Source organism: Spermophilus citellus (assembly GCF_964194105.1).
Source record: "Spermophilus citellus genome assembly, chromosome: 9".
Classification (NCBI taxonomy): domain Eukaryota; kingdom Metazoa; phylum Chordata; class Mammalia; order Rodentia; family Sciuridae; genus Spermophilus; species Spermophilus citellus.
The window spans coordinates 98,824,376-98,842,022 of record NC_138191.1 but is presented as its reverse complement, the minus strand read 5'-3'; the positions used below and the strand labels follow the sequence as shown (position 1 = coordinate 98,842,022).

At 38.7% G+C, this 17,647-nt stretch overlaps 1 protein-coding gene across 1 annotated transcript in view; it reads right to left on the bottom strand.

Annotated features, from left to right (window-relative positions):
- RAB3B (RAB3B, member RAS oncogene family) overlaps window positions 1-17,647 on the bottom strand; it is a gene marked incomplete at its 5' end in the record, with an annotated part of 52,423 nt that overhangs the window by 8,802 nt on the left and 25,974 nt on the right. Inside the window, 2 exons of the mRNA XM_081308244.1 lie at window positions 1,376-1,500; window positions 5,034-5,152. Of these exons, the coding sequence (XP_081164370.1) occupies window positions 1,376-1,500; window positions 5,034-5,152 (244 nt within the window). The remainder of the gene's footprint in view (window positions 1-1,375; window positions 1,501-5,033; window positions 5,153-17,647) is intronic.

Below are 17,647 nucleotides of genomic sequence, written 5' to 3'. Positions count from 1 at the left end.
GATATAGGTAACTTTGATCTACCCAAATTTAACCAATTCATTAAGGCCTTCTTCAGGTACCTCCCTATATCCTGCACTAAGAATTAGCTCATTTTCTATCTGCATTCCTGTGTGCTGGCAGTGTCTCAGGGGACTGTGGATTGAAGGTATAATGGGATAACCTGAAGTTATCCAAGTGTGGGCTTTACCACATGCTTACTGTTCTGTGAACCAAGAGGAGGCACTTTCTGGAACCCGAGAACCTTTGTAATAGAGTAGGAACAGCAAGGCCCAAGATGACCCAACTACCCCATTTATTAGGCCCTTACAGTATGCTAATTTCTAGTCCAGTCCACTTTGGAGAATAAGGGTGAGGACACATAACACCTCTCTCTCCCTCTCTCTCTCTCTCTTCTAATACACATAATACAAATATATAACACATAATTCACATTTGTGCTTCAGAAACTGTCAGAGAATATAACTTTATGTTCCCTATTCCTTAACACTTAAAACATTTGCCAGACACAGTGGTGCATGCCTGTAATTCCAGCAGCTCAGGAGGCTAAGGCAGGAGGATTATGAGTTCAAAGCCAGCCTCAGCAATGGCGAGGCACTAAGCAACTCAGTGAGACCCTCTAAAAAAAAATAAAAAATAGGGCTGGGGATGTGGCTCAGTGGTTGAGTGCCCCTGAGTTCAATCCCCAGTATTTCAAAACAAACAAACAAACAAAACATTTAAGGTGTGACAAATACATACTTAGACTGGCTAAAAGTCCAACAGTCCATCTTTTCCTCTAGAGGAATATATCATATATTCTACAGACATGGAACTCCTAGATTGAATTCCAATAGTTACAATAAAATAAAATCAAAACTGCTCTTTTAGGCAAAGTAGGTATGGGTTCCTCTATGTGGCCACTGAAACATGCCTGGGTACCGGGGCCTCAGTGGAGTATAGGAACAAAATGCTCCAACCTTGGAAAAAGCATCACTGAGTTTCATATGCAAACCACATAGATTTGCCTTCTATATAGTTACTTTTGTTGTGAATTGTGGTTTGGTGAGAACCATCAGTTTACATTGAAAGAAATGTTAAGAAACAATCTATGATGTTCAGTGTTGTTGGAAGGATGTACAATATCAAGGACATGGTCACATTCAGTATAGAGAGTCTTCTCTGTATTTGCCAATGAAGACCAATGCTTCTCTGGAAAAATAGGTTTGTTTTTATATTAAGAACATTCCCTCTTTGCAATGTTCTCTAGGAAGCTTAAAGGCAATGTTTTGGCCCAATTCTTTCAAGTTCACAAGAAAATTATTATAAAATATATTTATGCAACACATATATATCCATACATATATGCACACATACACACATGCATCATGTACATACCAAGTTGCTCTGCAAGGAGCCGGCCCTTCTCGGTGGGAACAACTCTCTCTTCTTCCATGTCACATTTGTTCCCCACCAGAATAACCTGTGCATTGTCCCAGGAGTAGGTCTTGATCTGAGTAGCCCTAAAATAGAGAGAGAAATATGCTATAGATGGAAAGTTTGTGTCTCTCACATTCACAAGTTGAGCCCAACCCTACTTGTAATGGTTTTAGAGGTGGAGCCTCTTGAAGCTAATAATGACATGAAGATAGAGCCCCAGTAAATGGGATTAGTGTCCTTACAAGGAAAGAGAGATAGAATGTGCTCTCTCTCTCAGCCATGTAATGATACAATCAGAAGGAGGCTGTCTTTAGACACTGGATGGATATACTGGTATCTTGGTCTCAGACTTCCTAGTCTTCAGAACTGTGAGAAATAACTGTTCGTCATTTAAACCACTGATATTCTTGTTATAACAGCTCAAAATGACTAAGGCACACATCCTCCTAGGTTGAAAAGGGAATTTCAAAAGTCCAAGAAGCAGTTTCCCTTCACAAAACTAGTGAGTTGCTGCTAATTTATTTAGCTGAGGACAGACACACACATACCTACCCACGCTGGCTGTCACAGAATCTGACCCCCAAACCTTGGCTGCAAACTCACCCATCTCTTTGGAGTCCTTTAATATTTTTTCAATCTTCTCACTGGGCAGAGAGCTCATTTTAAAATGTGTATCTGACTACGATGTGGCCTTTTAAAAAATATTTTTAGACCTTTATCGTTTTTTAATTTTTAGTGGACACAACATCTTTATTTTTATGTGGTGCTGAGGATCGAACCCAGCACCCCATGCATGCCAGGTGAGCAGTGCTACCGCTTGAGCCACATCCCCAGACCTACAATGTGGCCTTTTTAAAAAATCTTCTCTAGAGGGTTCCAGACTAGCTGTGATCAAGTCCAGGTTCTTCAGTTCAAAACCATTCATGTCAGGTCTCTCCTAGCTCATTGTACTTCATCGTGCCTCACAAGTCTCACTCCTTCCTCAAATAAGGCATTAGGTCATGATTATTTGTAGATGCCAAAATATCAACAGTGATTTCCTTCATATAAGATGATTATGAAAATTTTTAAAAATATATGTCAAATGTTTGTCCTTAAATTTTTAAAAGTAAACGGCCATTATTTCTAACCTTAGAAACAAAATTTTAGCAGAGGGAATAAAGTAGGATCCTAACATTGTAGAGACATCATTTTGTGTGGGTGGATGGGTCTCTGTCCCAACCACCTCATCACATGAAAACCCTGTACCTTCACCATGGCACCTATTATACTTGGTTAAATTTATCTGTCTCTGTCTGAGGGCAGGAATAAGTGTATTCATCTTTGGGATGCCAGCACCTTGTACAGAACAGACATGGTGTTGGTGAATGTCTGGATCAGCAGATGGTTAATCCTGAATCATATCTTGAATTGACTCTATTCTGATACTGAGATTCAATCTACATGAACCCTAACTGCAACCTAGACCTATTATTGAACTTGCTACTAAAACAGGTCCCATCAGCAATCATCATCTATAGTAAGAAGCCATTCCCTTGAAGGATGGAATTCACTCAATCACCATTTGTTGTAGGCCCACAAAGATTCAGGCCTCATTTGGGCACTGGAGCTTTGATGGCAGGTGGAGACTAGGCTAAGACCAAGTTGCCTAGAAGGAAAACTCAAAGGCCAGAGCTTTGGAGTCTTTGGATTCAAGGCAACTCTCCTATCTCTCCATGTTACTCTTACTTTTATCTTCCTCCCCCCACCCACGCCATCCTCTCTCAGCTCCCAGATTAGAAACAAGCTCAGGTTATTCTTGGAAAAGTCGTCACCAGGTGTTAAAGTCACCATGTTCTTGAGAAAGAATGAACAGAGACTAATGGAGGGGAGAAAAGGGGCCAGGAATGAGCAGTGTGGAGACACTTATAAGGCTAATCACTCTGTGGGAGGTGCGGTAAGAGAGAGAAAATGGAGAGGGAAGGAGTAAAGAAGAGGAAAAAAAAAACATAACTGAAAAGAATAAAGAGAAGAGGAAGGGAAAAGAGAAGAAGGAAAGGAGAAAGAAGGACAGTAGAGTGAAGAAGTTGTTAAAAAGAAAGGGGAGAAAAGGGGAAAGAGGATGATGACTGAGAGGCAGAAAAAAGAACTCAGGTTCCCAGGAATGACATGGCATCTTGGACTGTTGGTCACAACAGAGGAATGGAGCAGGCAGCCTATAAGATCACACCCAGTTCAAGGCTCCAAGTAGTCAATAATGCTTCACATAATCCTGACAACTACTCTTTGGGAAGAGGGAAGTCCTCAAGCTGCTATGGTTTAGATGTAGTTTGTCCCCAAAGAGTTCATGAATTGGAAGCTTGGCTCCCAGGGTGATAATGTTAAGAACTGGTGGACCTTTAATAAGTGAGGCCTAGTAGGAAATAATTAGGTCATTAAGGGCACTTCCCTCTAAAGGAATGGATATAATTCTTGAGGGACTCTGGTTAGTTCTTTGTGAGAGGTTTCATAAAGCAGCAAGACCAGTCCCCTCCCAATCTCTCTCTGGCTTCCTTTCTTACCATGCACTCTCTCCCTTTTGCTCATGTTCCTGTCTTGATGCCATCTGTCATGATATGATGTAGCCAGGAGAACCCATGCCAAAGCCAGTGACATACTGTGTGGACTTTCAACCTCCAAAACTGTGAGCAAAATAAACTTCTTTTCTTTATAAAGTATCCAGCCTCAGGTATTTTGCTATAGCAACAGAAAACTAACTAATATAGCAGCTATGGGCAAAAGATAACAAGAGAAAGGCTTGGCACTGGCCAGCATTCTAGCTGGGTACCTGGCTCACCCAATTCTCTGATTCTGAAGAACAGCCATGGCACAGACATCTCACCTTCTCACATCCTCCTTTGATTAAAGGCACTAGGAATTGGCCTTTCCCTGTCACATGTCCATTCCCTTCTCCTCCTTTCTCCATGTAAGTAACTCCTCAAGAAAAAAGACATTATTTGCTCAGTGTACTGATTTCTATTGCAAATTGAACCTTCATGAACTTGAACTAGATTTGCTATTAGGCCCAAAACCTAGCCCAGGGATAGTGAAGTGTCGTGTGAATTCACTCTCCACTATAGACAGTGGAGATTATAGAATAATCTTCCTGAAACATAAATCTGAATTTGTTGATTTTCATTTCAAATGTTGTCACCTATGAGATAAAATCCAAACCCCACCATATAAAATCTTTCGTGATCTGTGCTCTTCTTTCCCTCTCACCAACTTCTTATCTTTGCACATCTATATTCTTTCTCTGAAAATTCTTATCTATTTATCCCTCAAGCTAACTCCTGTTCAGTTTACAAAATGTAGTGTATGTGTCATCAACCCCAAGACATTTTCTCTCTCTAAACTGAGATAGACAGCCCTCCCCTGGGTTCCCACAATCCTGATGTCTCAATTCATCACTGTACCTGTCACATAATATTCTTGTAGCCTGCTTCCTACTCTGACTTCTCTCATCTGAGAACTCCGTGAGAGCAGGAGCCATGTATGAGTCATCTGGCTTTCCCTAACATACAGTATAAAGCCTAGTGCACGTTAGATTTTCATGAACAGTTTGCCAAGTGAATGAATGAATAAATGAGTTTTGTACCAGTCCTGGACAGCATTGAATGACTCTTCATTGGTGATGTCATACATGAGAATGAAGCCCATGGCCCCACGGTAATAGGCTGTAGTGATGGTCCGATACCGCTCCTGTCCAGCTGTGTCCTAGATGGGAAAAGGGGGAAAAGGAAAAAGTCAGCTTCCTAGAAAGTCTGCCTTGGTTCCTAAAATGTCCCCCAAGACAATTAACTCATAATCTAAGGCATATTTAAGGAGTGTTTATTATGTATTGTGCTTGTGACTAGAATAAAATGATTTTTAAAACCTCATAAAAATAAGGAAATAATTAAAATCCCAATAAAAATTGGCAAGACATGAATAGCTTCTACAAGGAAATACAAATATAATAAATAATTATTATGTTAAAAGCCTTAATCTTTTTTTAAGTGGACACAATACCTTTAATTTATTTACTTATTTTATGTGGTGCTGAGGATCAAACCCACATGCAAGGCAAGCACTCCACCACTGAGCCACAATCTCAGCTCCACCCCAAAAGCTTTAATCTTTTTCTTTTTAAAAAAATACTTATTTTTTAGTTGTAGGTGGTTTTTATGTGGTGCTGAGGATCAAACCCCATGCCTCATATATACTAGGCGAGTGCTCTACTTCTGAGCCACAACCCCAGCCCTAATCTTATTTTTTTTTAATATTTATTTTTTAGTTCTCGGCGGACACAACATCTTTGTTGGTATGTGGTGCTGAGGATCGAACCCGGGTCGCACGCATGCCAGGCGAGCGCGCTACCGCTTGAGCCACATCCCCAGCCCCCCTAATCTTATTCTTAATAATAGTTCTCATTATAGATGAGGATGGGGGCTGGGGATGTGGCTCAAGCGGTAGCGCGCTCGCCTGGCATGCGTGCGGCCCAGGTTCGATCCTCAGCACCACATACCAACAGGGATGTGTGTCCACCGAGAACTAAAAGATAAATATTAAAAATTCTCTCTCTCTCTCTCTCTCTCTCTCTCTCTCTCTCTCTCTCTCTCTCTCTCTCCTCTCTCATTCTCTCTTTAAAAAAAATAGATGAAGATGCATTGAAATGTACAAACTTGTTTGTGGGAGCAGAACTTTTGTTAAACCTTTTTGGAAAGCAATTTGGAAGTTTCAATACCATTGAAAATGTTAATACCCTTGGCCCCAGAATATTCCTTCTAAATATTTTCCTACAAAAATCAGATAAATATTTACACACAAATGTGTTATGGCCTTATTTTTCATCAATTTATATATTCAACAAGAGGAAAATGGTTAAAATATAAGAATTTTTATGTAAATGAATATAAGAATACTTATTGACATGGGACAATGCTTATAGATGTGATATAGTATCAATACCACAAATTTATATGTGGAAATGAAAACTATTAAAGAAAACACACCAATAATAGATATTATCTCTGAATAACAGACAAGAATTACTGCTGACAAAATGAGGACTTGAGGGCTGGGGCTGGGGCTCAGCAGTAGTGCACTTGCCTGGTATGTGTGAGGCACTGGGTTTGGTTCTCAGCACCACATATAAATAGATTTAAAAAATAAAAATGTTTATCAACAACTAAAACAAAAATAATTTTTAAAAAATGAGGTCTTGAATGCAGGATATCTGATTCTAAATCTAATGATTTATCCAAAGGCATTTATTGAATACCATCTATAATAATAATAAAAATAAGAAATGATCACAATAATAATTACAGAGTGTCATTATTTGTATATGCATTGCACTTGTATCAAGAAACTTAAGAAAAATCAAGTAGATGTGTTATGATACTCATCTGATAGATGAGGAAACAGATTCAGAGAGATTATCCAATACATGTCAGAACCAAGATTCAAATCAAGTCTATCCTATTCCTATATCCATTATAATATATTGCCTTAGCCACAACCATACTTTGTGTGATACAAAAATGGAACTAGAGGAGCTGGGATTGTGGTTCAGTGGTAGAGTGCTTGCCTAACATGTGTAAGGCACTGGGTTTGATTCTCAGCACCGCATATAAATAAGTGAACAAAATAAAGGCCCATCAATGTTTAAAACAATATTTTTTTTAAATGGAACAAGAACCACCCCTGTTCTCAGGAAGCCTCTGTAGAATTGTGAAAGTGGTTAAGACATACCAGTGAACTGATAATTAGCAATATGAGACAGCATGTCATCAGAACCAGATAAATGACACAGAGAAAATGTGAAATATAAGTTCAGGTAAGGAGAAACATAGTGGTTTGGGGGAAGTTATGGAAGATATCAAAGCAGAGGTAACATATTTTATACTAGTTAGGACTCTTCAGTTATAAGCAATCTCCAAATTTCAGCAGTTTGAACACAAAGTTTTATTTTTCATTGTTGGTATATGCCCACTAAGGGTTGGATGGGTGTTCTGCTTTGTGTCCTTCTGATTCCAGGATAAAGACTGACAGAGAACTTCCAAAAGGAAAGATAGTGCATGAGTCATGTGTTGGCCTGTAAAATTTCTACTTTCCTACTTCACTAACGAAAGCAAGTCAGGTATCCACACCCAAATTCCAGGGGGTAAAAAAATACAATCTCATAACATACCCAGGAGTAGAACCAGAAATATGTGGAAGACAGCATACCTATTTCCATAGGTAGACTCTGCACTGAGCCCGGGAGCATTGCCTGAGGATGAGCTTATTTGGCAATACAATGAGGACAATAGGGACTTTCTTATTTTTATTATTTGTTCTAATTTGTTATGCATGACAGCAGAATGCATTTCAATTCATTGTACACAAATGGAGCACAACTTTTTATTTATCTGGTTGTATGCGATGTATCATTGCACTATATGTGTAGTCATACATTTACCTAGGGTAATGATATTCTCATTCCACCATCTTTCCTGCCCCCATGCTCCCTCCACTCCCCTCCCTTCCCTTTGTCCAATCAGAGTTCTCCATTCTCCCCACACCCCACTTATCAGAGAGAACATTTGGTCTTTGGTTTTGGGGATTGACTTACTTTGCTTAGCGTGATATTCTCAAACTCCATCCATTTACCTGTAAATGCCAAGATTTAATTCTCTTTTAATGCTAAGTAATATTCCATTGTGTGTATATGTGTGTGTGTGTGTGTGTGTGTGTGTGTATCATGGTTTCTTTATCCATTCATCTATTAAAGGGCATCTTGGTTGGTTCCACTTTTCAGCTATTGTGAATTGAGCTGCTATAAACATTGATGTGGCTGCGTCAGTACAGTAGACTGATTTTAGCCTCATGCATGTTAGGTGAGTACTCCACCACTGAGCCACAACCCCAGCCCCTGGAATGAAATTCTTAAATTTTAAGATTTTAAGTCCTTTGGGTATAGACAGAGGAGTGGGATAGCTGGGTCAAATGGTGGTTCCATTCCAAGTTTAGGAATCTCCATACTGCTTTCCAGATTGGTTGCACTAATTTGTAGTGCCACCAGCAATGTATGAATATACCTTTTCCCCCACATCCTTACACTTATTATTACTTGTATTCTTGATAAAATGCTGGAGTGAAATTCTTTTTTTATATATTTATTTTTTAGTTTTAGGTAGACACAGTATCTTTATTTTACATTATGTGGCACTGAGGATTGAACCCAGTGCCTCATGCATGCTAGGCGAGCACTCTACCACTAAGCCACAACCCCAGCCCCTGGAGTGAAATTCTTAAAGAATTTTTTAAACAGAAAAGTAGAGAAAACATATTTTGGCAACAGGAAGGATTTTTGCCAATGTGTACTCCAGAAGAATTTAAAGAATGGTGGGAAATGGGTAAATGACAAAGCTAGAAAGAGCTTTGAGTGCTGTGCTATGGAGTATGGACTTTATCTTTTAGGAACAAAGATTTTGAGGCAGGGATTAACATAATTAGATGTTAGCTTTAAAAGATCACATTGGCAGAGTCAGGTATGGTGGCACAAACCAGTAGTCTCTGTCACTCTGAAAGCTGAAGCAGGAGGATCAAAAGTTCAAGGCCAGCCAAGGAAATTTAGCAAGAGCCTGTTTTAAAAAATAAAATATCAGTATACAAAATCAACAGCTTTCCTATGCATCAATAATGAATCTGCTTAGAAAGAAATCAGGAAAACAATTCTTCACAATAGCCTCAAAAAAAAAAAAAAGGAATAAATCTAACTAAGGAAGTGAAATACCTCTGCAATCAAAATTACAAAATGCGGAAGAAAGAAATTGAAGAAAACACCAGATCTTCCATGCTCATGGACAGAATTAATATTGTTAAAATGGCCATATTACCAAAAGTGATACACAAATTTAATGCTGTTTTCATCAAAATACCTATGATGTTCTTTACAAGACTGAAAAAAAACTTCTAAAATTCATTGAAAGAATAAAACCCAGAATATTCAAAGCAATTCAAAGCAAAAAAAAAAAAAAAAAAAAAAGCAATGCTGGAAGCATCATAATACCCAACTTCAAATTAAACTATAGGGCAATAGTAACAAAATGGTACTAGCATAAAAACAGACACATAGACCAATGGAATAGAAGACAAAGACAAACCCACACAGACACAGTCATCTGATCCTGGTCAAGGAGAAAAGAGCTTTTTTTTTTTTTTTAAAGATATTATGCTGGGAAAACTGGTTATCCATATGTAGAAAAATGGAACTAGATCCTTATTTCTTACTCTAACCAAAAGTCCACTCACAATGGATCATAGATCTAGAGATTAGACTGGAAATTTTGCAACTGCTGGAAATAAACATAGGGTCAACACTCAAACATGTAGGTGCAGGCACAGGCAACAACTTCCTCAAATAGGACCTCTAAAACTCCAGAAATAATACTAAGAATTAATAAATGGGATATTTTAAAACTTCTGTGCAGCAACAGAAACAATTAAGAATTTTAAGAAAGGACCTATAGGGCTGGGGCTCAGAGACAGGATCTATAGGGCTAGGGCATGCATGAGGCACTGGGTTTGATTCTCAGCAATGCATAAAATAAAATAAAGATATTGTGTCCACCTATAACTAAAAAATAAATATTAAAAAAAGAAAGGACCAATAAAATGGGAGAAAATCTTTGCCAGCTACCATTCTGACAGAGACTATCTAAAATATGTAAAGAACTCAAAACCCTTAACACCAAAAAAACAAACAGCACAATCAATAAGTGGGCAAATGAAATAAACAGACAGTTCTCAAAAGAAGAAATACAAATGACCAGCAAATGAAAAAACGTTTAACCTTTTTAGCAATTAGGGAAATGCAAATCAAAACTACAATGAGTTTTTATCTCACTCCAGTTAGAGTGGCAGTCATGAAGAATACAAATAATAATAAATGCTAGAGAAGATGTGGAGAAAAAAAGAACACTTTTATACTACTAGGATTGTAAATTAGTACAACCACTATGGATATCAGTATGGCAGTTCCTCAAAACACTAGGAATGGAGCCATCATATGACCCAGCTATACCAATACTTGGTATTGATCCAAAAGAATTAAAGTCATTATACAGTAGGGATACAAGCATACCCATGTTTATAACAACACAATTCACAATAGCCAAATTATGAAACCAGCCTAGGTGTCCTTCAATAGATGTATTGATAAATAAAATGTGATATATATACACAATGGAGTTTTGTTCAGTCATAAAGAACAATAAAAATGCATCATTTGTATGAAAATGGATGGAACTTATGAGTATTATATTAAGCAAAATAAGTCAAACTCAGAAAGTGGAGGATCATATGTTTTCTCTCATATGTGGAAGCTAGAGAAGAAAAGCGGGGAAAGAGTTGATGGGGGATCTCATGAAAATCAAAGGGAGTTCAGCAGAGTAATGGAAAGGGATGAGGGAAGGAAAGAAGGGAGAGAAGGGAAAGGAGAAAAACTGGGGAATTATATTATTTTATCAAGTTATACTGTTTTATCATGTGCAGGTATGAATATATAACAACAAATCCCACTATTATTTACAATTATAATACATCAATAAAAATATGGGGAAAGACTGCTAAAATTTCTTTAAAAAATTAATTAAAATTTTTAAAAAGAGGCTGAGGATGTGGCTTAGTGGTAGAATGCTTGCCTAGCATGTGCAAAGCCCTGGGTTCAATCCTCAGCACCGCAAAGAAACAGAAAAATCACTCTGGCACCATGTGGGGAAAGGAGTGGAAGGAGAAGAGATGGGAGACAGGAAGGCTGAACAGAAGATCTTTATATTTGTTCAGGTAGGATCTAATATAAGGGTGTGAACTAGAGTGGTAGCAACAGGGATGGAGTAGGAACAGATTCATTAGGTATTTAAAAGGTGAATTGTAAGATATGTTGACAGAATAGATGTGAAGAGATGAAAAATGAAGAGTAATACTTATGTTCTGTCAAGGCTCCATTTCTCCAAGGTAGCAATTCAGCTCTGGCCCAGACTTGCATAACTTGACTCAGCAAAACAAAACCTGCATTTAGCATATTGACTCTTCTTGAAGAGCACATGAATTACCATCTCCCATTCATTGAGCAAAGTCTTTAAGCATCTTATTTTTCATCTCAGTTTATCAGAATATAACCAACTCCTACAGACTCCTGCTGATCTGCAGGCTTAGTCCCTAAGTACTGTCCTGCATGATTTAAAATTAAGCCACATATAGCACCTCTCTTTAGGATTTCTGGCAAATAAAATTTTCTCCAGGTTATAAATAAACGTGTGGAAGAATGGATGAATGGATAGATGGGTAAGTGAATTAATGAGTAAAGGAACATCTAACATTTGCAATCTTAGGTGCTATAGAAAGAAATGTTTGTTGTGTGCCCTATCTGCACAAAATCTTTGTGTATGTCTAAGAAACACTGCAGCAATATTTTATTTACTCCTCCCATGCCTTTGCCTCTGCTTCCTGAACTTCTCAGAACCAACTCCTACAGACCCCTGCTGATCTGCAGGCTTAGTCCCTAAGTACTGTCCTGCATGATTTAAAATTAATTCACCCTTCCTGATCTAAAGGTCCAGACAGGTCTGAGCTCCTGCACAGCTACCAGGTCTCAGTTCTCCTCACTCCTCCCAAGCCATGTCTTATTCCTCTGTAAGAGTATCTAATCCCCTTCTCTGTCTGGAGCCTGGCCCTATGCACCAGCTCTTTAACAGGAGAGTCTTGTAGCCCAATTGATATCCAACTAATTATAAACCCTAATATGTAATCATAAAGGAGCTTGTACATGGAGTCAGTTTCATATCTGTACTCCCAGTGCCTATCACAGGGCTGTGCATGCAATAGATTCAATCACTGCTTATTAAACAAAAAGGCCAAGCTGAGCTGTGATGCACACCTGTAATTCCAGTGACTCAGGAGGCTGAGACAGGAGGATCAAAAGTTCCAGGCCAGGGCTGGGGATGTAGCTCAAGCGGTAGCGCGCTCGCCTGGCATGTGTGCGGCCCGGGTTTGATCCTCAGCACCACATACAAACAAAGATGTTGTGTCTGCCAATAACTAAAAAATAAATATTAAAAATTCTCTCTCTCTCTCTCTCTCTCTCTCTCTCTCTCTTTAAAAAAAAAAAAAAAAAAAAAAGTTCCAGGCAAGCCTCAGCAACTTATTGAGGCCCTAAGCAACTTAGTGAGACCCTGTCTCAAAATGAAAAATAAAAAAGGACTTGGATGTAGCACAATGGTCAAGTGCCCCTAGGTTCAATCCCCAGTACAAAAAAAATTTTTTTAATTTTTCCTTTTTGTGGTACTAGGAACTGAACCCAGAGTCACTCTATCACTGAGCTACTGGGGACTGAACCCAGAAACACTCTACCATTGAACTACATCTTCAGCCCTTTTTATTATTTTATCTTGCAAAGCTGCCCAGGATGGCCTCAAACTTCTGATCCACCTGCCTCAGGCTGCTGAGTAGATGGAATTACAGGCATGCACTCCCCAAAGCCAGCAAGGTCATATTGTTTTAAGATTAAAAGTATGATCTTTAGAGTTAGACTTCTGAATGTGAACCACAGTTCTACAACTTACTATGCAATTATGATGTCTTCCAGTGATCACTGTCTCCTGGTATTCATACTCTTAGGCAATCCCCTCCTTGGACAATTTACCCTTGGGGCACTTAGTTTCTTTTTTCTTTTTCTTTTTTTTTTTTTTTTTTTTTGGGTGGGGTGGTACCAGGGATTGAACTCAAGGGCACTCAAACACTGAGCCACATCCCCAGCCCAATTTTTTTATTTTATTAGAGAGAGGGTCTCACTGAGTTACTTAGCACTTTGCCGTTGCTGAGGCTGGCTTTGAACTCGCAATCCTCCTGTCTCAGCCTCCCAAGCTGCTGAGATTACAGGTGTGCACCACCACACCTAGCCTCTTTTTTTTTTTTTAAGAGAATATCACATTTCTTTCTCTCTTTTTTTTTTTTAAAGAGAGAGTGAGAGAGAGAGAGAGGGAGAGAGAGAGAATTTTTAATATTTATTTTTCAGTTTTTCGGCAGACACAACATCTTTGTTTGTATGTGGTGCTGAGGATCAAACCTGGGCCGCACGCATGCCAGGCGAGCGTGCTACCACTTGAGCCATATCCCCATCCCTAGCCTCTTTTTTAATTTTTTTTTTAATTGTAGGTGGACACAATATATTTATTTATTTATTTTTATGTGGTTCTCCCATGCAAGGCAAGCACTCTACTACTGAGCCACAACCCCATCCCTACCTTGTTTCTTAATGTATACAGTTGGAAGATAATAATACCCACCTCATAGTTTTGATGAGAATTAAGAATGTTACATATAAAATGCTTGGAAGAGCTCTGGGTGCATAATTAGCTCCATACAGGCATCAGTTATTGATTTTTTGCTTCCCTGGGCCAGCTTCCCAGGATCTGCCCAGCATGATTAGACAGGTCTCATGTCATGTATTACTTTCCTCTCATTCAAAACTGTCCTGGGATTCCTCCAGAGTCTCAATGTGATGCTTCCCTTAATGAACAGCAATGTGGCCTAACAGAAAGGAAATGGATGAGCTTTTGCCATAGTCTGATTCCTAGCTCTGTCATTATCAGCCATGTGATTTTTTTCTTTTTTCTTTTCTTTCTTTCTTTCTTTTTTTTTTTTTTTTTTTTTTTTACTGGTACTGGGGATTGAACCCAGACCTTTGAACATGCTAGACAAGCACTCTATTGACAAGCTCCATCCCCAGCCCTTTTTATTAGGAGACAGGGCCTCTCTGTTTCCCAGGCTGGCCTTGAACTTACAATTCTTCTGCCTCAAACTTCCTGAGTAGCTGGGACTACAGGCATATACCATGACACCCAGCTTTAGCCATGTGATTTTGGACAGGTTGGTTATTTCATCTCTTTGGGGCTCATTTCCTCACATATGGAATAGAAATAAAATGCTTACAGTTTTGTAAGGTTTTTCTAATTAAATGTTTTTTTTAATGTCTGGTACATAAGAGGTAATCAAATGTGAGTATCATTATAATTTAACTTTTAAAGTCAAATTTTAAAAATTATTAAGCCCTCATTTCCTCATCTGTAAAGTAGTGATAATAATATCAACCTTGAAGTGGTTTTGTGAATATGAGAGATAATGTAAGAGTTAGAGCCTGGCAGAGCACTGAGCACATGGTAGGTTCTCAGAAAAGTTCATAGTAGCTGCTGTTACTGTTGATATTACCATTGCTATTTCATTTAAAGAAAAGCAAGGTTAGAAACAACAAGCCAGCTCTCACTATCCTCTGCTCAATGGAAGGTAGTCTAGAGAATTGCTCCTGAACCTCCCTCTTTTATTTTTAAAAAAATCACATTGACGAACATTGATTCCTCTCCCACTAATGAGAGTCAAAAATAGAACCAAAGAGGAGACAGGAAGGAGAAAGAAAGAGGAATGACTCACTGGCTACTTGAGGAAGGAGACCATGTCATCAAGAACAATCAAGTCGCTTCTAAGCAACAGACATTCATTGAACTCTTCATATGAAGAAAGCATTATGACAAAGAATGGACACCAGAGTGAGCAAGCCACTGCCCAGGCCTCCAGCAACTCTGTCAGTGTGGCAGACAGACACACAGGTAAGGGGATGAAGACTAATGTCAACTGAACACCTATTATGTGCCAGGGCATTTTGATAAGTGCCTTACATATGGGATCTTTTCATAATTTGAGGCAACAAAATAAAATTGCTAGTTGAGCATTGCTCTGTGCCATAGATTAAGTACTTTTCTCATTTGATTTAATTTTCAAAACAGCCTTCTGAAATACTCTTACCTCCATTTACAGATAAAGAAATGTCGAATAACTTGCCATAAGATCTTGAATCCAGGAACACTCTACCATTTGTCAGTTCATGGCAAACTCAGAATCAAACTTGGACTCTTTCTGATTGCAAAGCCAATGCTCTTTTCAGAACAACTTTTCTCCTACATTATTTCTATTAATTATAATTTCAGCCTGAAGCAAGTCAAGTTTGCATCTCTTTTTCATATATCAATTAACTGAGGATCACAGAAGTTAAGAAAATTGCTAGTCACAAGCTATAAATGAGCAGAGTCAATAGGTTCAATCCCCAGTATTACAAGAAGAAGAAGAAGAAGAAAAAAAGCTGAGTTAGGATACAAATTCCATCAAAGCCTTTGCATTTTCAATACAGCCTACAGCCAACCAGACTGTGTATACTTGTTCCTCTGCTCCCTGGGACAGGACCCAGTTCACCCAACAGCTTCCCAGACAGGAGGTCCTCCAACCATGGCTAAGGCTACCAGGAATTCTTCCAAGGACTTTCCTTACACCAGAGTATAAGACTGGAAATCTCTTGCAGATATTAAATGAAATAATGTGTCTAGAACACAAGTGCTCAACTAATATTCACTCCTACCCTTAACTTCTTTACAGAGATCCCTCACAGTCACCCATACACACGCTAATCATGTTTGCTTCACATTTCTGCCCAGGCTACACTCTGCTACATGTGCTCTCCCAGCTTTTCCAGTTATCTTGACCATCATATTGTTGAATTCTAAAGTTAAAAGGAACCTCATAAGTTATTCAATCTACTCCCTCAATCAAAGTAGGCATTCCTTCCATGCCACATGTACATTGTTTATTTATTTGTTTGTTCTAATTTATTATATATGACAATAGAATGCATTTTGATTCATAGTACACAAATGGAACACAATTTTTCATTTCTCTGGTTGTACACAAAATAAAGTCACATCATTCATGTCTTCATACATGTATCTAGGGTAATAATGTCCATCTCATTCCATCATCTTTTCTACCCCAATACCCCCTGTCCTCACCTCCCTCCCCTTTGCCCTATTTAAAGTTCTTCCATTCCTCATATGCTCCCCTTCATGGATCAATATCCACTTATCAGAGAAAACATTCAGCTTTTGGTTTTTTGGAATTGGCTTACTTCACTTAGCATGATATTCTCCAATTCCATCCATTTACCTGCAAATGCCATGATCTGATTCTCTTTTAATGCTGCTGAGTAATATTCCATGCCACATTTACATTGGATATTTCCAGTATCAGACTCACACCACCTCTCCAGGCAGTCATTCCACTGACCACAATTCTGGTTATTAGAAAATTTCTTCCTTTCATTGAGCTGAAATCTACTTTCTATCCATTGACTTAACTCTGTTCTCTGGAGACATGAAGAATAAATCTACTGATTCACTCATGTGGCAGCCATCCAAATATTTAAGTCCTGTCTTCGTTTAACTATTTTAGAGTTTACAATGTTTTTTCCTCTTATTATCTGTCTTAATTCACAGAAATGTGAGAGATCTAATATCTGCATTCCACAAAAGGGGCAACTGAGACTTAAAGAAGCAAGACCGGGACTGATGAAAATGAGCTTAAATAAAACCAGGTCTTAAGTCTCCAAGAGACCAGCGCCCTTTTCACAAGGCTATATCACTGATGTTTTCAGTCACCTGTCACAGGGACCTTGACAATTAGCAGAATGACCAGAACAGTGAAGGGAACTTGAAACCTACTAAAGATGTTAAGCCCTGGGGGGATGGGGAATAGTAGGCTCTCTTCAGATATCTAAAATGCCTAAAGGGTTTACTATCTCTTTTTCTTTCAAATCTTTACTGGACACTGATTTTGTGCCAAGATAGATACACAGATAGATACACCACAGTGTATCTAGCATTAAAGTCTACAGTGTCTGTTTACTGTAGAAGATAAACCTATATTGGATTGAGTTCTGACGTAGGAAAGGCCCCTTTCCTGTGCCTTCCTTGTGCCTTTCCTTCAAGTAACATCCTTCTTTCAGAGCTCAGTTCAGCATAGCATTCCCACCATCCTGGCAAAATCAAATGCTCCCCAATTATATGCTTTCCTGGCACCATGTGCTTCTTGTTTGAAAATCACTCATCCCCACTGTAATTTTGTATTTATTTGTATAATTATTTGATTAGGATCTGTCTCCCCTGCCAAACTGCAAGTGCCACAAGAACAGGATGTCTGGTTTCACTTACTATTGTGTCTCCCGTGCCTGGCACAGCACCTGGCACATAAGGCTGGAGTGTTCCAATAAATATTTGTTGAAAGGATGAATTTATTGGGTGCCTGCAACATTGTGGATAGAACACATTGAATGTCAGATGAGTCTTTCTGAAATTCAAATCTCAT